Source organism: Rissa tridactyla, chromosome 9 (genome assembly GCF_028500815.1).
Source record: "Rissa tridactyla isolate bRisTri1 chromosome 9, bRisTri1.patW.cur.20221130, whole genome shotgun sequence".
In the NCBI taxonomy this organism is placed as follows: Eukaryota; Metazoa; Chordata; class Aves; order Charadriiformes; family Laridae; genus Rissa; species Rissa tridactyla.
Window position 1 is genome coordinate 25445555 of NC_071474.1, and position 23430 is coordinate 25468984.

Sequence of the window (23430 nt, forward strand, 5' to 3'; positions counted from 1 at the left end):
ATTCACATCCCTATGAACAGATACCAATCTATTAGCATGCGGTATCTTTTGCATTTAAGGCTGACACGGGCATAAGAAACGTCACTAACAAGCATCATCTCTTGAACTACAAAAAGATAGTCAGTTCTTATAAGTGAATGTTTACTAAGTTTTATCACTATCTTCCTTAACTTGGTTTCAACACCAGCACTTAGAAAGAAGAACTCCTCAGACTGTACTTACTGTCCCATTCTGCAGCTTCTTTGCATCTGGCTTCTTTCGAACTGTAGTAAAGCTCCACTCAGGATGAGAGTTATTTTCTTTGTTACTGGACTCCCTGAAGAAAAAGGATACGATGTACATAATACCAGCCACAACATAACGCTAAGTGAGTGCAGGTAACCCTAATACATAATAAATCTATATGGATTAGTCCTGTATTCCTTAAAATAAGAAGAAAAACGTGTATTGAAGCATTAACTGAACTTTAAAAAAAACCAAAACACAACAAACAACTTCAGAGGCTGAATAAATCAAAATATCATCAAAGCAAAGAGAAGATGTTATCTACCCAGAAAGCCTACCTTCTCCCATGGCGTCCCATTTAAAACAGTTATCTGATATCCAGAAAAGCAAGAGACTTACAGAACGTATGTTGTTCCACAGGCATTGTGCAAACTTCTTCATACACCTCAACCTTGCTCTGCAATATTTCTAATTGTGAGTCATTGCTTTTGGTAAAACCACTAGCCCTAGACTAGGAAACACACAGCACTTAAACAGAACTGCAACTGAGTTCAGAGAAAGCTTAACGAAATAATGAGCACATAGCTTGACTTTTGCATTAGTCTTTAGGTTCATACAAGGGGTCTTCTTGAAAGAAGCCAACGAAAAACATAAGGAACAAAGGCAGATATACACAAGAGAACTTAATTACACAGAGAAACTGCAAAAAACCTACTTTAGTAACATAATTTAAAAAAAGGCCCAAAAGAGACTAAACTGAAAATAAACTTACGAATCGGAACCATCGGAATCACTTTCATCACTACTATGTCCCTCTGCTTTCCATCTCTTAAACCTATCAATCAGTTCTGTCAGATAGGAAGTCTTCTTGGCATTTTTCATAATGAATTTGTGCTTCAGAAGTTCTTTTGCAGTAGGGCGCTGTAAGAAACACTTAAATATTTAATGTTATGCCAACATTTCATGATTTTAAATGTTAATAGGGGAGATTTAGTAAGACAACTGACTTCTAGAGCTAACTCATATAGTATCCGGAAATTAGTGAAACAGGAAGTCAGAAAAGCCAGTAATCCACATTTACAAGCACTCTAAAAATATGACCAAGTCACAAACACACACTATACTGCTTATCCTTCTACACTAGAAGGTACACACCCAGGAAAATGACTAATCAAAATTCTCCAATGCAACATTTCCTTCTAAGCAGAATTCATACAGACAGCAAAAGTTCTGCTGGAGAAAAAGATTTAAGAGCCTCGTCTCTGTTAAAGCTTCTCTTCTGACAATATCCTGCATTTGAGTGCATTGAGGAAGCTGCCTCTGCCACCCTCGTTTCTTTCAGCATTCTCCCTCCACCTTCCAGTATTTTAAACAAAAGAGACTAGGACGGAGACACAGCTATTAAAAAGCACCACTACTACTTACAGTGGAAAGTATAGCCTCAAAAATCATTTCAATCAACTATGATGCGCTACATCAACAAAATACTTCACAAGCATGAGAGAGCAGAAAACAAAACCAAAACATCTCTATACACACAGACACACACACACACATACATACATACATATATATATATATATATCTCTACTCACAAATGTTGGGTCCTTATTCAGACATGCATCAATGAACTCTTTAAAAGGTTTACTGAATTCTCCTAATAAAGTCGGAGGATTGTTTTTTGGAATGAGGAACAGGACTCTCATCGGATGCATATCAGAGTTGGGAGGCTCCCCTTTGGCTAGTTCAATAGCAGTGATTCCCAATGACCAGATGTCAGCCTGAGGAAGCGAAAAGCTACTTTTAGTACAAAATGAAGCACTATTGTGACTAGGTATTGAACAACTGAATTCTTCACATATACCACGTCTACATAATGGTCCAAGCAGTTAATGCACAAAGATTTGTTGAAGGCTATAATTTCCGAAGACCTGGCTGACAGCCTTTAATGACAGAGATGCATGCTGTCACTGTTCCAACACTCTCAGCAACTTAAATGTGCACCTAAATACACATGCTTTTGGAAAAAGCTTCAGAAATATTAAATTTTCCTTTGATTTTTTTTTCCATATAATGAACTACAAACTGCCACGAATTTCCTGTATCTAATTCAGATTTTGTTTCCATGGCAAAACTGCATGCTCGTGTTACTTTGTAAAGCGTAGATGCACTGAGGTATCCAACCTTGTTTCACACCTCACTCTAAAAGAACAAGGCTTGCATCTTCTATGCTTTCCCACCAGCATTTTGGCATAGAAAGAAAAGGGGGAGGCATTGCTCTTGCAACATATTGAGGAGATATGGAAGGCAAAAGATTAGGTTGCTGGGAGAATGTAAAGGAAGGGGTGGGACAGCTGATTTACAAACAGGGCAAGCAGAAGAGGAATTATTCTCCCTTTGACTGGACGACACACATTTTTAAAACCGGGTAGGGTGCTTTTCCAAGATGCCCTAGGGAGCACGTTACAGTTGCGCCACTGAAACCCAAAACATGAAAATTAAAACTCAGTTTTAACTGATGACCCCAGTGACATGTACAGAAATTCCTTCAAGTCTGAATGATCCTGGGAAAGTCTCCTGGGGTGTGAATGTAACTCAGATATTCAACAGTCTTTTCTTTATGTGCACATCATGTTTACTGTTTAAGAAAAAACGGTATGGAAGTATTACTTTGCATATACCAAGATTTTTAGATTTCTTCCTCCTATTTAAGGTTGCATCTACAGACTGTGGAAAGTCCAATGCCAGCACCAAAGTACACTGCCATTTCACTAACTACATGCTCTAGGTTGTCTTGCGGGTATACACATGGAAGAAGAGGGAAATGTTCCCTCCTTATCGTCACTTCTGGCAGCAGTTCCCAACCCTCAGAACAGCATGGAGCAGGTCTGCTTTCCTACTACTAGTTCGCATAGGGAAACTCTCCTTTGCAACTGGTCATCCATCAACAGCTCCCATGACGAAGAAATGTAGATGGTACCATAATGCTATCACAGCTACCCATTCTGAAGGATGCACTATTTTTCCTTCTCAAGATCAGTCACCCATGCTAAAATCTTCAGCATCGTGCAGGTGCCCAGAAATACCACGAAAGAAACGATATCCATAGGTGCTTATAAAAATCTGAGAAGACAGTAAAATTTCAGCATCATTTTGGCTTTAAATAAGCTGGTAAGTTCTGGTGGCATTCTATTTGTGAGAGCTTTATTACTGTTTGAATTAAATGCAAAATACTGAGGTGAAATTAAAAAGAAACCAACTAACCAACCCAGCATCCAGGGAGTTTCTCTGAAATATCTGTAACATGAAAGCATCAGTTTACGTGGTGAGTTTACACAGGTCTTGCACGCGAGTACAGCGACATGGAACTATTGTATAAAAACAATCTAATTGTAATTTTTATTTGATTATTTGAAACCTTGTAATTTGACATCTACTTTTTTCCTCCATACTGATAGAGCTAAAAAACATAAAAACCAAAGTAATTTCTGTTGGAGCTGCAGATACGAAGAAAAGGTATTCTACTCTCATACTTACTTTTGAATCGTATGCTGACTGCTGAATAACTTCAGGAGCCATCCAAAATGGAGTTCCAACAAAGGTATTCCTCTTAATTTGCGTGTCTGTCAGCTGCCCAGCAACTCCAAAATCAGCGAGCTTAACATCACCTTGCTCTGATAACAAGACATTGGCAGCTGCCAAGGGGAAACAATATCTAAATTAGATTATGATTTTAAAGGCTTTAACAAAGCAACATTTAAGATATTACGCACCTTTTATATCCCTGTGAATTTTCTTCTCTGAGTGTAGGTAGTCAAGACCTTTCAAGATTTCCTTTAGCATGGTAGCAATCTGGAACTCATCAAATGGGCCAGCACGCAGCTTAAGAGAAAAGACACATTAAAAGAATTTTAGTCTTGCATCTAATTTTTGCCTTGTTACCGATTGCATTAAATCTTAAACTTGAAAGCTTTTTTTAAAGCAAAGAACTAACAGAATTCATGAAATAGTCAATGAAGTATATCAACCATTCTGTCCGAAACAGGTGCCATTGGAAGGATCACCTTCACATATCTACTGATACTACACTGAAAATGCTGTTATTTGAAGTATGCACTGTTCTCAGCATGCAACGCACGTGAAAAGCTAGAACTAGCTTTCCACAAAGTTACAGCTTCCTATAGACAGCAACCACAGCAGACTGAATTTTCCATTTTAGATTAAGTGAATTAAGCAACTCAGTTTATTTCAAAACAAATTAGTCTATTGACTGGCATTTTTAAATTTAATGATGCATTTTTTTTCCTGTTACAGCATTTTTGATTCCATATTTGCTTTTGCGTCAAGAACATAATGCGCTACTATAAAAATGCTAGTATGGAACAAGTGTAAACTCTACACATTGGAAAGCTATGTAAACAGAACAGAAGCAATTAAGGTGGGTGATTCTGATATTTAAAAAAAAAATTAACAACAACACAACACAAACAGAGAACACCACAAAATTATGGTATGGCAAACTGAAGCAAAACGTAGTGTTATTCCTCTAGAGGTTCAGTGGTTTCAGTTGTCACTGGTGAAAGCTCTTTCATTATTTCTGACGTTCCACAGAGGACTATCAACTACTCCAAAGTGTTAAACAGTAAGCATCTAACAGCCCTTTCTCAAAACGACTAAGTTCCAGAGCTACAAACTACTACACATAATTACTATGTTTTTGCATCTCCATAGCTGTGTTGATGTGATGTAATTTCATAATGTCTAAAAAGATTTATGAAGTTAAGCACACACTTCAACTCTTGCAGACAGGACCACTGTTAGCAAATACGTAATTAACACTGTTCTTTAACACCGAAGCCATGATATTTTTCCTTCAGAATCACACAAACAAAGACTGAGTTATATTATCTTACAGGAAAGGGTGGGTCTAAGCTTTACAGCTGAGGCAGAGCTGCACTGAAAGGATGGGGAAACCACATCCACATACAGTGGACTGTGCTCTTGTGCTCTCTAAGCTACATCCTTCATGAATGCTACACTACCTTAAATAAAAGGCACTTTCATGCTTAACTGAAAATACCTGAAAATGGAAAACCTGACACCTTTTAACCAGTTAAAACTAACTGTACTCTGTGGGCACACACTTCATTCATTCGTGAGACCCAATCCCAAAGGAAACATTTTTTTATTCAAGTGTAATGAATATTCCACTTGTGGGGGAGGGACACAGCATGTGAGACAGATGACCCAAAAAACCCACCACGTATGGCAAGAATGGTACTTCTCCTTGTACTAATGAAAAAAAAATTGCCTTAAATTTGACTGAAAACAAATGGATGCTTCTAATGCTTAGAGACAAACAGGGGAAAAAAAAAAAAAATCTACATCAACTCAATATAACAGAACTACCATGCAAATTCACACCTTTTTGGAGCATTACAATGCAGCAGTGATGCAACATCAGCCGCCTCCACAGACTAGGTTTTATAAAGAGATACGAAAGCACAAGGAAATAAGGTTCACTAGTATTTATAATGCAAAAAAATCATATACTTACAAGATCCAAAGCTGACCCTCCACCCAAGTATTCCATTATTATCCATAGTTTTGTGCCCTGTAAAGGAAGGCAGGGGTTAGAAGTCCAAGTCTGCCATAAAAACAAAACAAACAAACCAAACCACCACCAACAAACATCTATTTCTATAGACTACCAGCATACTGTCAGGAGAACGCAAACATTGAGCCCCATTAATCACCAAGTCACATGTAATTACTTCTTGTAGAATGATCACGCAGCTCCTGTGCAAGATGTCTAAATACCAATTAAAGTTTGACTTCTGTATTTTAAAAAAGCAACAAAAAAACCCCACCACCACTAATAATTTTCCACTAACTGGTATCTAAAATGATTCCACCTAAAGGAATGGAACTTAAAAGAAGAAAGTGATTTGGTGGTGGTTTAAATTTAAACTAGGTGTTTTACTGTAAGATTGTAGTTCTTACAAAAGATTGCCTTTGCATGACAATTATTAATTCCAGCCATTTGTGATACAGAAGCATTAAAATTTTACTAGGAAACTTTCTTGTAACATCAGCACACCTCTCATCCGAGGAAAATACTCAGAACTTAAAATTGCTTTTGAGCGAAAGTGAGCATGAACACACTTCAAAGACAAGAGGAATTTAAAGCCGCCAGGTGCCTCTTCACCTACGTGCAAGTGTGTATCTGACACATCCACAAGCTCCAACTTAAGCTGCCAAATCCAGCAAAAAGTGAAAACTGACAGCCCTTGAACATGCCCATACCCAAGGACGCCTACCCTGCCACCAGACATGCCCGCTACCGCAGGGGCTGCTCCGATTCCAAGCACTACAACCGCCAGCCAGGAGAAACAGCACCGCCAGACCTGGAACCCTAGAGACGCTCAGGTTTCCAAAGTTTTCACATCAGAGGTTCAAAATCAGCCATTAAACAGCCAAAGATAAGAACAACAGAATTCAATGAAATGTATGACTTAAGGAACCTGCCTTAAGAATTTTTTTTTAATTATTTGTAGTACTATTGGACAGTGCATGTATTCCTTCACCATGTGCTATTTGAATCTCAACCCCTGGGAGTACGGGAGTTTCTGTGCTTAGTGGAGATGTCTCAACTACTAGAATACTAGAACTGACAAATGCTTCTAACATTGATTTCTAGATGCTGACTTCGCCCTTGGACATACCTGCAAAAGGTGGCTGGTTCACATAAACAAAACTGGAAAAATTTGGTATTACATGTATAGAGTGTATGTTTCAAAACTGGGACCTTCTGCTATTTCTTGCCAGAGTCCCCTCACATATCGGAAGAAACCCAAATATTAATCTATGGGCTACTACTCTAAGAAATTCTATGAATAAAAACAATTCTTTATTTAAAACAAAACCTAGTTATTAAAAATACTCAACTGAACCAGACCTGGCGATGTACCACGCAAGCTGTTAAACTCTCCAGCAAATACTTACTAGTGCTAGTTCCTTGTAACAGAGCACAAACTTAGGGCACAACTACTTTTTAAAGACTTTTGCATTCTACATTGTATGCTTTCCGACCCTGTTGCCTGAGTGGTGACAGAAATCTAAAGAAAACTCAACAAGCAAATAAAGGTGCAGTTTCTAAAAGAAGCACGTCCAATTATCTTAACAAAGTGTGCTCTATTAGGTTTACACTGAATTTAAAAAACACACCATTTATGAGAGTCTATTCCAATATTATGAGATCAGCAGGGAAGGGCTGGCTAATTCCAGCAGTTTTTATAAAGCTCAACTTTGTCAGCTGACAAGACCTGCAAGGAACTGCAGTTTAAGGCAAACATTGTGGTTACCAGACGTGTTTGGAGGATTTGACTATTACTTGAAAACAGTACCAGGTGAAAATGAGTAAGTCCTGTGTTTCTGAAATAATGTCTCAAAGAAATCGCTACTATCCACTGCAACCGGGTGTGGATATTTTCTAGCCAAGCATGAACAACCTTTTTCCTAGCTATTTTAGGTCAATCAAGTATAAATAGACAGTGTAGAACAAAGAGTATCTTTAGATTGTCTCAACGCTTTGCTGCACAAAGTACTGCACAACTTTAATGGAAGTCTCTGGATGCTACTCTAGGAGATCTCCATAATCAAATCTGAAAAACTGAGAATAACTTCAGGCTTGCTTTAATTGCAAAAGAACAGAGAAAGCCCACGTGTCTGTAACAGTCACAAGGATAGGTATTTCAGCCCCTTGGCTAGACAGCACAAAACAGGGAAAATAATCATGAAATTTCGGTCATCAAGAGAAGACGTGGGATCAGATGGAAAGTACAGCTCAAGTATTTTATCAAGCTTCACAAATTTGCATAACCAAAACATGCCAGAACCACAGTAACTTTTAATACCTTTAATCTTTCTCTTGCCTGAACCGATAAAGTAATAATACTTTTTGACAAGCCATTAGGTTTGCAGAAAACACTCATTTTAGCTATCTAGTGTACCTCGCACCGCTGTGTTGCTACGTACTATCGCTTTCAAGGGTCCCCTACGCAGCCGATGTTTTATTTATTGAGGTGTGATGTTAATTGCAATCAAAGTGCAATATGGGACGATGAGACAAATTTAGATCCTGACCTACCACAAACATCGGCAGACATCTACATCAGGATTTTAGTTATCTTGCAGTTACAAGAGTTTCATTAACACAACTCTAAGCTTGTACAATTCTACATGCATTTGTGAAAGACATGATGTAAAGGTAAAACATTTTACCACCGTACATAACTGCATTTATTATGGTGCATTCTTTGACTTATGTATGTTTGTACATCACCCACCAGTACGTTTAGAAAACACTACTGATCATGCTAGATACTCAATGAAAATTTCAGAAAAAAACCTACTAATACCTAAGCTCTAAAATTAATTCAATGGGAAATGCTATTCAATCTCCACAAATTACAAAGATAGGGGAGTTTTGCAGCTTTTTCTGTCACAATAACTGAAACTTGGCATCAGCTTTATCCCAAGAATCTCAAGAAGGTAGACCTTGCCATCTCTACCAATGATAAGGTTTTCGTAAAGGGTAAAATATCTGGTAACAGACAAATGACATTGCAACGCTAGGTAAAACTATTAAGGGACTGCCCATATTTTAAAAATTGCACTTAAAAGTCAGATTTACAAGCTGTAGCTAACGAGCAGCTAGGCTGCAGAACTAAGAGTATCTTACACGGCATCAGCTGAGCTGACTAAGTTAAAAATTAGTAAATCAAGTAATTGAGATGAAGACACTCTTCCCTTCCCCCTTTCAGCAGCAGGTGCATCTGGAAGAGCCTGGAAGAGCCTTCCAGCCTGTAGCTGGGAAGCCCCAGGCTCCCAGAGACCTGGCCACTCCATCGCTGTCAGACACAAGGCTGGCTTTGCATCCTGAAGCGCAAGGAAACTCTAAAGCTGCAGGACACGTAGAACGGACCGTACAAAAATAAAATATCTCATCTGAAATGCTTGCAGTTAGAAAACACTCACAGTTAACATCTCTTACTTTGTGGTTTAGTCATAACAACTTTTAATTATCAAATACGCTATCTTACCAGAGGGAAACCTGAAACTGACTATTAATTGATGACAAGAATGATCTGCTTAGTCAAAGCTTACTTAAAATTGATTAAAAACCCAAGTAACGACAGAAGATGTTCCGCTACAGTTCAGCTGGATGAACTGAGGCACGCAGGAAAAGCCTGAAGCCAACACGTTGTCTCAGCTGCAGTTGCTTCAAAGTGGACACTACCAAATTTAAAGATTTACACCAGATCTAGATTATTCAGCTAAGAAATATCAGTAAGTGCTGTAGGCAACCTGAATGCCTTTGCACTGAAGGTTTGCTTTGGTATAGTCAGGAAAATACTAAGTTTCTTTGATTTAAACAGTGCAAAACTCAAAAACATTTCTAATGCCATTCCTAGAGCTTCAGGGAAAGCTACATATATGATTAATATCTTTTAGTAAACTATTTCTATTCCATAAGCATGATCTGAAAAAGGGCAGACTGGCTCAACTGCTTTGTTTTCCTGTAAATAAAGATGAAAAGGAAAAAAAAACCAAAAACTCTCTTCAATTTTGAAATACCTCCTATTTACTGTATGTTTATGCTCTTTTTAACCACTACCTTAAAAGGTATTTCTACAATACTTTCAGTGATCTTTATACACAAAACTAAGTATTCACCAACAAACCTATGGGACCAATTTGAGCGTGATCTACGTACCAGTCATATCCACAGCAAACTGCTGTTAATCTCTGCAGCCTAGGATTTTGCTTTGTAAGAAATAAGTTGTCTTAATTTTCAGAATTTAGCCTCAATGGTCTTTAACCGTTAATTATAAAGTTATGTGTTTCCAAGAGATATCTACAGTAGAGAAATTAAATCATGAATGACATACTACATGGCTAAAAACGTAGGCTGACAGCCATTCTCAGAGTAACAGCTAATAAAAAGTTAAAAGCTATAGCAATTAAGTAAAAAAAAAAAAACCAAAGTAGACAGATGCAGCTTTTAAAATAGCTGTTATTACTGAAATGAAAATGCAGCATAAAAGATTCTTTGCACATTTAACAAAGCTAATACACTCTTTCCCCTGAGGAATCTCAAGCTGAAAGATCTCATATTAGTAACCAAGGATAAATCTAGCCTAAGAAAAATTCAGAGCCACGGTTCTACTTAAACAGTCCTTTTATTTATTTATTTTTAATTACAGAACTAAAAGTGTTCATTTATTTGTGGACATTTTTATTCCTTTACTTGGGGAACAGCAAGCAGCAGAATTACCTGTCATGCTAGTCTGGGATGAAAAACATTCCTGTGAACCACTTTTTAGGGTTTTCTTTTGTTTTATTTTCTTAAAGAGGAATTTCTGAAAGGAATGGAAAGTAACCAAAATTCCACAAACACCTCCCCAAGCTCTACACATAGATTTTCCTTCCCCAAACACATTGGAAGTGTGAAAAGTAAACAGAAGATCAGCATTAATCTTTCAGAATTTATCCATGTAGAATAGACATGGAAAGAACTCAGTGGGGAAGAAAATACTGCAGCAATAACATGATCCTGTATTTGCCAGGATTTTTAAAAAGTAAGAAAAACCTAACCAGAAGTTTAAAGTTTTATATCACTGACAGAATAACTATATTTATGTATCTAAGAAAAGGAATAGAAAGGGAAAGACTTGCATACCAAGCCAATCTGCTGAGATGCACAGGTACTTACGCAGATTTGCAACACCCTTTTTGCTTTCCATACCTACCTTCAAAGACTGTTTTCTTTCCCTATTCAATCGATGACTTATAAAGCTTTTTCCACTCACCACCCCTCAAAAAGAAGCCCGAACAAACAAACAAAAAAAAAAAAACCAAAACACTCACCAAAGAGTGGTTTCATTTCCCCATTTCCAGCTGCTGAAATCACTGGTTAATTCTGAACTTTACCAAGAGCGCTTTTCCAAGCAAAAACGCTTTTCCAAGATTTACCTTGACCTGCTCATACTTCAGGGCAAACAACTGGGCTTTTACAACACAAACTTGAAGTGACAGATACCCAGGAGGGTAATATTTAGGACTTAGCTCACCTCAGAAAATAAAGGACTGTAAAAAAGACTGTAAAGAAGTCTGGATCTGCAGTACCATTTGTGCACTGCTCCCGGGGAACACTGCTAGCTGAATTCAGAGTCATCTTGAGAAGAACCAGCTTGTTCTAATACACTATGATGTGCAAAAGTAAATTCTACTGCACCCCAGACCTCTATCACCTAATAACAAACAAAACGAAAATCTCACTGATTGAGCCCAGTAAAGAGAAGGAAAGATGGGACATCAGTGACAACTTGTATTTTCACTTCAGGGAGAAGAACCCAAAGAATACTGAGCAACTAAGTAAACAGCAAGCCAACACAGCTGTCTTACTTTGGTCAAAATGAGAATTTAGTATTTGGACTACAGAAAATTAAGTTACCCACTTAGCATTCAAATATTAAAAATGGAATACTTTGGCAATTTAAAGAGGAAAATCCGCAAATCTACAAGGAACGCTATTAAACAAATACTGCAAATATTTCTACACTATCACTAAAAGAGAAAGCGTGACACAGGAACCTCTCTCAGAGATCTGTCTTTAGAATAATGCCAAAAAACACACTGTACCTTAAGGAGCCAGAAATGACAGGGGAAGAAAAAAACTCCATAAAACAAACCAACAAAAACCCACGAAAACCCAAACCCAAGCAAACCAACCAAAAACAAACAAACCCCCCCCCCCCAAAAAAAACGCAAACAGACACACGCAAACAAAAAACCCCAGACATTTAAGATATCTCTAACTATGGTTAATACTTTAGCTTTTATTAAATGGTTTTAGTTTGATGGTTGTTTTTTTTTTTTTTTTAAACCATCTGAAAACGTATGCCCTGCAGATCATTTAAGCAATATTTAAGGTGATTATACCTGGATAGTTTTGCAAGTTAAAAAGACTTACTCAACATTTTGGATTTCTTTAAGTTTTCATTTTTGTTTGTTTGTTTTTAAATTATGCCTTAGATAACATTTCACACAGCGGTTACACAACTCTGCTGATGTCAGTTTTACTTTGTCTCAGCCCTACCGTGCCGCATAATTACCAACACATCTCTACACAGTGCAGGGCTTCTTTCCATATCAAAGAAAGGTTTTTGTTTCTATAGCTATGAAGGTATTTTTTTCTTCCCCAGAAAGGCCACAAAACTGTGCTGGGATGGTGGAGGGAAGACAGAAAACCAAGATCCAAAAGCAATAGCAATAGCAACAGGAATCCTCTATCAACTCTGTTCATTCTCTAGCCATTTTGTGCAAAATTTCAGCCTCAAAGAGCAAAGCGGCAAAAGGAGCAAAACAAAGTGAAAAGCTCCATTCAAGGAAAACCAAAAACCCGCTAAAAAAAGGTCATGTTGTCATGACAACTCTTCCTCAATTTTAGAATTTTCTCCTAGCTGCATTCCACACAACTGGATGCTAGCAAATCTTAGAGCAATATTATACATTACCTTTAAATATGATCCGTAGTATTTTGTTACATAAGGACTATCACACTGGCTTAAAACAGTTATCTCTTGCTGTATATCTTCTATTTCATCTTCTGCTTCCTCAAGATCTATGATTTTTATAGCAACCACTTGTTGTGTCCGATTATCAATTCCTTTAAAGACTTCACCAAAGGAGCCTTTCCCAATGCGTTCCAGTTTTGTAAATAGTTCTTCTGGGTCTGCTCTATGGTTCTAGGAAAAAAAAAAAAAAAATACACACGTTACTTAATTTACTTCCAATTTATTAGCCGTCATTACTTCCCAAGAAGTACATCATCCAGATTTATCATCACTAGAAGGCTCGCATCAGAAATTTATTTCCTGCACGCTAACTTCTAATTCAGCTATTAGTTACAGAATGTACATTATGCAATTATGTCAAAGGTAAACGAACCGCACCAGGGAGGGAGTCAGGTACAAACCTCATTTCACTTCCCCACGTGACAACCCTTAAACGTGAAAGAATAGAGCTGTTTTTAATACTAATCCTATCTGTGCAGTAATTCAGAAGACGGGGGAATGCAATTACTGGCACAGAAGCACGAATACCATCACCCAGGCAGAAAAGCCTGGGCGGCCTTCCTGCCCAACAGCCTTGGGCAGACAAAGCACCCTGTCAAGTCAGAGAGCGTGGAGCTCCTTGTGAGAGGACTGCACGTCTGAGATCTGGTGAGATAAGGCATCTTTCAGGGCAGCTAAAAGTGCTGACGGAAAGCAGAGCAAAAAGGACTGACAGACATTCGAAGACGGAATAAAAAGGCTGTAGCAGAGCACTGAGACTGGGGTACCGATCAGAACTGGCTGGTATCACCCAAGCAAGCATGCCTTAGCAGCACAGCACTGCTGAGGACAACTGGCTTGGAATCTCTGCTGATCAACTGCTCTTAGGATCAGCAGACTGATTATTATACAAATATTTCAAATTTCTCAGCTCCATTCAAGTAGTCACAACAGAAACGAAAAGGTAGCAAATTCTCATTTTCCCTTCAAGACAAAGCAGGCCACATGGCTGCTTGGAGAACCTTACACATCCAAAAGCCACAGCAGTGATTTCTGAAAGATAAGGATGACTTGCTCCACAGTTTAAGAACGCAAAACTTCAGACCATACTAAGAAAGTTTACAGGAAAGTGTTTTTAAGGAGCAAGACAGACGTGCTAAGAGAACAGCCCACGCTTTGCAGAGCATCAGAATGAAACACATTACTGCTATCAGAACTGGGCAACTCATTGCACAAACCAATCTTTGATCAAGAAACATCTGCCAAAAAAAGCCCTCTGATTCAATAGCAACATTTGAAAATATGAAAGAGATGCTTTGTTTTAGATCTTTCTCACACCCCAAACCCCAGAACCAGCAAAAGAAGTGACAGTTTTGGAAAAAGCAGACATTCAACCCAAGGCATAGATTATGCTAGATACCAAAATATTGAAGTGTCAACATGAAATTCCAGAATACTTCTTTACTGGGGGAAAAAAAAAATACTACTTTAACCTAGTCCAAAATGGACAGCCTCATTTCCTTACCGAGCCCTTACTGTCGCTTCTTCCCTTCTACGAGAACCAGAATTTGTTCCACAATATGGTGAGATGAATCAGGAAACAGATTTAGGTAAGAGTTAACCATATGACTTGTCAGGTTTATTTTCAGCAGAATCAGTTCACTGCTCATAGAAACCATGCTGTCATTTGTGCTATCACAAGAGGGAACATGAAGTAGCATGGCAGATTCATGCTGATCTGTGGATTTTTAGTTTTTCCAAATACACAAGACACACTGCTGTTCCCAAGCAGCACATTAAAGCAAGAAGAATGATGAATTTCCCCTCTGTCTACAGTGAGCTTGTTGCTACTCTGCTTCATTAAAGACAAAACAGAAACAAAAACCACACACCACCTTCAGAGACGTAATTAAGCGAAAAAAAAAATTGTATTTTCTTCTGTTGATAGATCCAGTGAAAGACTTAAAAGATGAACAAACACATAATTAAAGCAAATGAGAAAAAACAGGATGAATACTATTTTCATCTGAACTCTGGGACAACCAATATTATTATACTGGGAAAGAAAATTATTCTAGGTCATAAAGCTTTTAGTTAGACAAAAAAATTAAAAAGAAAAAAGAAACAAACAGCAAATCTTCAAACTGCCCCAAGATAGCCATATTGCCATATACTCCTGCCATCAAGACCAAAAAATATTTTAAACATTTTTTAATAAAAGAAATCTAAATTTAAAATCTGTCTTCAGATGTGTTTCAAAATTTATTGTAGGGACAGGTTTTACAACAGCAGCAGCAACTGCCACCAAGTCTTTCCCTGCTGCTAGTTAAGCTGCCAAATCGCGCTTAGATAGCAATCTAATGTGTTCCTAAACTACAGTTTAGTTGCAACAAGGAATAATTAAGCGATAGTTCTACATTTACGCTAAACAAAGGCACACACTCCCAAGAAACAACAGAGTTAGAGAGGATTGGCAAAACTTCTCATTAACCCTAAAATACTCATCTTCACAAAAACAACCTTCATCTTGAGACACACCCGGGATTCCAGGAATCATTCATACTACCTAATAACCTGTATTCAACTACCTGTTTATTTGAGCTGAAACCTGTTAAACACTTCCAGACAGATAAATGGAAAAGCAATTTAGTCACAGACATAGTCAGCTAATCCAACCCTTTGCAAATATTTCATGAACTGAAAGGGCAACGCTTGGGTTTTGCTTGGGGAAAAACCTTAAGGAGAAAACTGCTCTGGGCTCCCCTGTGAAGCTGCGCATCACTCAACCCGGTAGTACACCCACTTAACGGCCATCAGCAAAACCAGCCAGACCTCCAAACTCTCTCCCCCAAGCTACATCTTGTGAGTCACGGCTTTAAAGGCTATTTTAACTTCCAACAACTACTAATACCATTATACGGGTGAGATGGGGCACTGCAGAACAGCCTGTACATCCCTGGGAGGGAGAGGTGGTACGCAGGGGCAGTGAAGGAGAACAAACTGTGTGGGACTACGAGACGAAAGAGTCACATCTTTCTATTCCGAGAAAATCCTCTCACACCAAGCAAAGTCAGCTTTACAGCTCCGGCTATTCACCAAGGCTGACAAGGGACTGCAGGGCACTCCAGGATAAGGGCAAATATTTCTGACCAACTATGATGAATATTGAGATAATGTCCTTTGGAAAGGCTTCAAACTTAGAACGCTACATAACTTAAAACATGGCGTCAGAACAAAGACTGCGTTTTGAAACAGATCTGCTTTCACCTTTCTTAATTTCCTTGTCTTTCAGACTATTGCTCTACAGGAATGTTTTTTACAACTAATTAAAAAACAAAACAAACCAAACAAAAAAAAACTTTAAAAGACTACTTTTTAAACAAAGGTAAATTTATATAATCCAGTAATGCCTATCCTCCTTCTCCTGGTATAGAAAAGAACAGAAATATATTTTATATAAAGAAAAGCGCATATGTGTGTATACACACCCCCAACGTATACCAAAACATTTTTGCAGTACAACTGCCAGCTAAGCTTCTACGAGGGTAAAAATTAAGATTTCTCACACTATTAACACTCCTGCGCAAAACAACCAATTGTTATTCCCTGTTCTTTCACAGATCTTTCACTGAACAGGAAAAAGGTTTCAAAGCTTTGAAAGTTGCCTGCATGAATAATTGTTGGCCTTTGAAAAATAAATACTGGTTTCTATGGGGAGTCACGTCTGTTTGGCAGCAGATGGTAACAATACAATAGTCAGCGTATGGATTCCATCATCACCTCTCCGAAGATAATACCTTTAAGTGGACAAATCAGAAAGATTTCCCTCCCTAAGCCTGTTTCCCCAGACAAAAGCAGCAGAGAGTATGACAAGCAGAGTCAAATTCGCATGCCAACTCCAACCTCGCCAGCAGGAGTAACAGCCCCAGCACCAGCGTGACAATACAAGCCCTCCGCATAGCTTAGGGAAGCCCCGTGTCACCAGCCCAGCACTGCTATACAGCCCGCACTAGAGTTCACTAAAGTCTCCCTTCCTCTCCAGCCCTGGGCCATTGCTGTCTGTGGTTATACACATACATACGCGCACGTACAGAGTCACAGGATCACAGCGTAATCCGGCTTGGAAAGGACCTCAGGAGGTCACCTAGTCCAACCGCCCGCTCAGAAGCCCCAAATAGAAAACACTAGAGCAGAACTTCTGCCAGCATACTTGCAGTAGTTGCATCAAATATTCAGCCAATATGGCTTACATTAGTATTTTCTTTCTATTCTGATAAACACGGCTATGCAGCAACACCCCGGCTGCGTTCTGCTGCAAGACTGACTTGTTGACTCACCTTTCACACACCTGTTCTCCAAAGTCTGCCTTCTTCCTTTGAAGCAAAGTTAAAGCACACCGAATATCTAACTTCCATGACTGTACAGATATCTAATGACATAAACCAAATTAGAAGAAACAGTATCTATGTTGGACCGCTTCGGGATCTGTCAGTACAGGACAGCTCTTTCACAGAAACAGGTCTTGTAAGAAGGTTCATCAATGAATACCATTAAAGGGTGCCAAGTACAACTGGATGAAAAACCAAAGCTTCAAAGAATCTTGGACAGAGACTGAGCTAATGCCTTCTATCTAACAAGATCAAACCCAGGATCCTCTAGGATCCAAAGCAAATAATTTAACATAGTCTTGTGAGATTTCTTCTAAGCAGTCTGTCGATGTGAGTATGCATATCCTGTCGTCTTAATAATGCTTCTAAAACCTGACTCTGAAATGCTGTTATACTGTCTGGATTTCCAAGCATCTCACAGGCTTTATTTGGAACAAAAGTTCCAAGCTGCAGCAGCACTACAGATTAGCTTGCCTACACTGGGAGACATTACTCAAATATACATTAGATAAAGAAGCAATAATTAACTCAAAAGATTTTATAAAAGGTTGGTAAGAGAAGACCAGAATGTCTACTTGTATGTTTTTCGAGTATCCACTATTAAAGCACCCTAACATGTTCTGGTAACTTTGCAAGCCACCAGAATTACCTGTGTGTTTAAAAGACTGTCATTTCAAGTAACTGCTCACTAAAATAAAAAAGCTGATTTCATAGCCAGGGAGAAGTCAAAGGTGAACTATAAGGAAAAGAGTCATCTTACAGAAAGGCTGAGGAAAAGGAGGAGGTTATCTTATGACAAAACATTTAAAACTAAACCAAAACCAACCCTCCACCAAAAAAACACCCCAGTAATTAATTTGTTGCACAGCCTCATAGTTACATTAGCATTAAAATGCCAGATCAGGAATGTATGCCCACTTTGCTGCTGAAGTCAGTATGCACCGCACCATTTCTCTTTAAGTTCCACTGTCTGAATTATGGCTAACAAAATTAAACAGCAATTATGAGGCCTAGTTTATTATCTGTAAAGTCTCCAAGATACCTTTTATTGTCTTAAGAATGAAGACCTGAAATACGATGAGTAAAAAAGACACTTGAAAGTCAATAGAAGAAAAACAGATTAAAAGTTAAGACATTTCATCTATTCTCAGCAGTCATCTGACTCTTACATTGCATCTGGGTTGAACACAGTGAAATCATAGGTAATCGGTCCATTCATAAACATTTACCTATTCTCAGATAATAAAGTATCTTTAAGTTTTTCTTCTGCTCAGAGCCCCCAAAAAAATGAAACTAAGAGGGAGTAATATTGGATATGCAACTTCTTAATGTCTTAATCAACCGATACGTTCTTCTTAGTTGAATTTCTTTCCATACACTATTTGCATGTAGTTTCAGATATATTATATATACACATTAATTATACATCATGCATATTCTATTATATAACAATATATATTCACATATATTATATATATTTCCATATTATACCTGCAGAAGGAATGTTTTCTTCTTTACAATAAAGCCACCACAGGTAGTGATAGATTTTAACTCCTGGTGCTCCTTCCCACCTCACCCCACCAATTTTATTTTTAAATCCTATTACAAATGAAGTTACTCACACGAACAGTGCCACAGGCATGTGTGTATATATATATCTCTATATACACACACACACATATAAAAATTTGAATAGTTTGAAGTTAATGAAGGCACAGGTGCAGATCCATTATTACTTACAAAGAAGCAGAAAAAATTAACCTGCAGATATTCAAAACAAGGCTGGAACCTGTAGACATCTTTTTTCTTCATCTTGTACACGCACTCCTGCTTCTCAGTGACTTTCGCATGTAGCTAAACTGATGCTACCCTGCAGTCCTGTTCAAGACTCAAATACCAGGATAGCAGACACTTCATTACATTTACTGGAACTGTATGATACATAGTGAAGAAAAAAGTATTTTAAAAGCAAAACAATTTGATTTTATGAACTATCAAACTTTTACATTATCGAGCTTTTCTACACAGTCGGTAATAAAAACTAGATCTGAGATTTGCTGTTCTTAAATGGGACCCAACCTCTGTTACACCCTTTATGAAATGTTTCCCTTATCTGACAAGGCCAAAACTCGTTGCCATTTTTAGTGAGCACCTAGAGAACCTCAATATAAAGCAAAAGCAAAAATAAGCAAGCAAAAAATCCACGTGGCTTTGTTTTCATCAAGTGAGCCGTAAGGCGAGATGCTTGAAAATTCATACGACTATCAAAACTTTAAAATCAGCACACAAACCCACCCATTCGCACATTTTTAGGGAAAGAATCGCCCTCATCTTCAAACCATCTCTGACCTGTGGCAGACGCAAGCTGTCAATAGCATGTTGTGCTGAAAATGGAAACCACTGAACTCATTTCCTCTATTCATAGCTATTCTTTCACTTTGGTAATACAACATGAAGAAGCTTAGCGAACAGCATAAACAAGCAAAAAGAAAGAATCACAACACATCTCCCAAAGATCAGCTCTTTGACACAGGCAATTAAAAAAAAATTACACTGATTATTTATGAAGAGTATTCTGCAGGGAGGAGAGGAAACACAAAGTGAAATTTCCCATGTCAGTGGGCTTCTCTGTAACTGAGTATCCTTACATTTCAGATGGAGTACCACTCCGCTTCCATTCTGCCTATCAATACTTTTACACCACCCATTATCTTTCAAAAAAAAAAAAAAATCCTCAAACCACTACATACAGCTGCACATCCTTCAGTCTGCCCACACCGCTGAGAAGCGTGGCCTACCAATATAGTCAGAGAACTTGGGGAGGGAGAACAGCACAAACTACGTGGCAAGGTCTTTACCATGGTTTGAAAAAGACATTAAGTGTCAGATCGCTCAATAGCTAGGAAGGATGGACATCTGCGGATGGAGACAGATGTCAGTTCAAGAAAACAACAGGTTCTGGTATGCCAAAGTGTTCAAACTCCGCACTGCATTTATTAGAGTTCAACAAGCTGACCTTTCAAAAATTTAACCTCCTTTGCTGAACGGTGCAGGACAAGTGACTGCTGAATGGTAATTAACCCACCTCAATGAACTAACCGCCTGTACACCTCAATTAGAAGTCAGAAGACAGAGGACTACTGCAATTCCTCATTGCTGAGGAACATTTGTAATCTCTCCATTTTATGAACTGCTTTGAAAAACCTAATCTGCAGACAGATTACAAAAACCACATCTAACAGGAATATGGAAAAATGACCATTTATGGGCTGCAGCCTACTTTTAGCCGTATGCCTTTCCTTTCACCAAGCAGCCTGCTTATCAGCACATAAACAATTTTTTTTTTTATTTTCTTGCCACACCCATTTAAAGGAAAAACTACGTCAAAACTCTGCCAGCAATAAACTATATCATTTGGACCATTTTCCTAATATTTAGAGGCTCCGTACCTACAGCTAAATGGCAACTGCTACATAAATTTTAAAGGCCTCCTCAATGCTCTGAGAAGCCATTTCAGCATTTTTTCTGTGCAAGTTAGAACATGATACACAGATTTTCCTCCCGTATGTAAGATTAAACTCGTACTAAAATCCAGATAGAACAAAAATAACAACAAAATCCAGCTTTTTAACTTGCCAGTTCATAAACTAGAAAGCAACAACAAGACCTCGAGTTTAACACACACACATAAGTATCTCTGTTAAATCTCTCTGCTGAAGTAGTCATTACTTATTTTCAGGCTAAACAAAATTAACGCAAGGCAGAAAAACACCGGTTGAAAAAGGATGGCTCCAAAACACAATGTGGGTTAAAGAGCAGGCCACAAGTTTATTTACAACAGATAACTCTTCGGGCATAATCACTGCCTGCAATGAAGCCCCGGTGGGAACCCACGGTTAGAGGGTATCACACCATTTCTTTAGCTTTAGTAAGGACTATTTTGAGAAAGGAAGGCAAACACACCAGTCTACTAGAATCCTAGATTTCTATCCTCTCCCCAAGGCTAGATGACCACAAGCCCGAAAGCTGTACTCTTCTCTGGAAGCCTGGCCCTTGATCATATCAATCATACTGGGCCTGAAGCTACAAGAAGCACACAATGAAAAACCAGAAACGCAACTTCAAAACGAGCTACAAAGGAAGCAAGAAACCTACCCTGCCAGAACCAACCTGCCCGTTTCAAAAAAAATCCTTTTTCAATTACTTTGCAGCTCATTCATAGCATGGCAAAGCATCTTGTTACATAAAAGGCGAAGGGAAGGCGGAGCGGGGAGAAGGAAGAGAAACACCCTGAAAAAAAAATTCAGATTCTTCTTGCCAACTAGGCTGGAATAAAGCTGTGCAGGAATGTAAAAATGTTCTTGCTATGACCGGTTGCCAGATGACACCTTCCTAGGTGAGAGATCAACAGCAAGATGATCTTGCTCCCCTCATAATTCTCTATATGTTTTTAATTGATTTACATCAGTAGAAATTCAATCTTTTTCATTCAGTGTTTTACATTTAGGCACTTTACAACACCTATGGTCATTCCACTCTGTACACTGTTTTTATTATTCTGCGTTCAGCTCCCAAGACAGAAGCCTGTATTGAAACACAACTTGACATCTAGCAAAGTATAGACACCCTCTGATCGCCCCCCATTCAACATTATTCAAATACTCAGAACATAAAACAGTACCCAGTTGAAAGTAAAGCCTGCAGAAGATCAAGGAGCAGGGGGGAACAGAAAAACAACCCACGTTCTTCAGGACCGAACAGATGGCACTTGACTTCTGGTTCATGAAAACAGTGAAGCCACCCTGGGCTCTTAGGCTTCCCCTTCCACAGTGCAAGTGCGAAACCTGCAGATAACTAACATTCCTCATTCCTCGCTCTCCTTCACCAACGCATAGAGAATTCACACAGATCCAAGACAGATCACGCCACAAAGCTCTTCCAGAAAAGCTGCCTCAATCAGGACCACTCAAATACAGATTTTGGCAAGACAAACTTGGCTTCACGCTTTTAAGAGTCAACTACGCAGTTCTTCAAAGCTTTCTTTACAAAGAAAGATCTAAGCTGAAGCCATGTTCTTTCCCAAGCTATGGATCTAATCAATATAGCCTATTTCTGCAAAATCACACGCACGAGATAGGAGGAAGAACGAGACTGACACCAGCAAGCTACTGTTACCTTGTCAGTCCCTTTGTTAATAGTTCCTCTGATTGAGTTCTTTTTGCCAGATTTATTTGGCTAGCAATCCCTCTGGCAGAAGGGATTTCAGTGAATATCACTAGATGGGCACCCTCCCCATGAGATTTAAGTCTCTCCTTCAGAGCTAAGAAGCATGCTCGGTGATCCTCATCTAATCAGCAGAACAGACTTGCTCTAGAAGAACTGCTCGAAGTTTAAATTTAAAGAACAAATGACAGTTCTTGAAATAGAGTAAAAACTGGTGAGGCAGTATTAGGAAGAAATTTGATTTTCAATTATTATAAGTTAGAATGAAATATCAGGATTTGGAACAGTGGTTCCTGACATGACAGATACCTCACCAACTCTATTTCTGCAAAGACAACGTACATGTAGCCACTAATTACAGCATGTCAGAAAATCATTTGTCACAGAAAAATTTCAAAAACCAACTTCATACTGTTTATCCCCAACCCCATCCCTGAACTCTTCAAGTGTCTGTCAGTTATTAAACTCTGTTCCTAAGAATAAGTGGAAGACAAAATAATAGTATCTTACCACTTTTCAGAATTGGTGACCCTTTCTTGAACCTGAAGGGAATCACCAAAGAGCAAATGAGTGGTACTTTTACTAACAGATTTAAAATTCAGTCTTTCACTTTTGGAGACAACTGAAAACAATGAAAACTGAGGATAATTCACTTGCCTATCTTTACTAAGATGTTTCATAGGTCTCATATGACAAATACTGCTGCAGAGGCACATTCAGTCACATACAGTCTTCATAGTGTGCCACAAAGTTACTATATATTAAAAAAAAAAAAAAAACAATCCTCCCCTCATAATAAGCATCTAAAGAATTTTGTTTCATTTTTTTAGATAACAAATTGCAATATATTACTGAGCTGCTACTAGCTATATATTCTCCTGTTTGAGGAAAAGGAGAAAATAAAAAGAAAATTTTCACTAGGACTTGTAAAGCATGACAGTAAGATGCTGGAGTTCAAAACCAGCCAGTGTCAA

At 38.4% G+C, this 23430-nt stretch overlaps 1 protein-coding gene across 2 annotated transcripts in view; it reads right to left on the reverse strand.

Moving 5' to 3' along the window:
- STK26 (serine/threonine kinase 26) overlaps window positions 1-23430 on the reverse strand; it is a 32139-nt gene that overhangs the window by 3055 nt on the left and 5654 nt on the right. Inside the window, exons 3-9 of one of the 2 annotated variants that reach the window (XM_054213648.1) lie at window positions 12807-13037; window positions 5783-5839; window positions 3999-4107; window positions 3763-3899; window positions 1821-2006; window positions 998-1146; window positions 223-316 (exon numbers count right to left, since the gene is read on the reverse strand). In XM_054213648.1, coding sequence (XP_054069623.1) covers window positions 223-316; window positions 998-1146; window positions 1821-2006; window positions 3763-3899; window positions 3999-4107; window positions 5783-5839; window positions 12807-13037 — 963 coding nt within the window. Of the gene's footprint in view, window positions 1-222; window positions 317-997; window positions 1147-1820; window positions 2007-3762; window positions 3921-3998; window positions 4108-5782; window positions 5840-12806; window positions 13038-23430 lie in introns of both variants that reach the window. The other variant, XM_054213646.1, reaches the window with a different exon arrangement.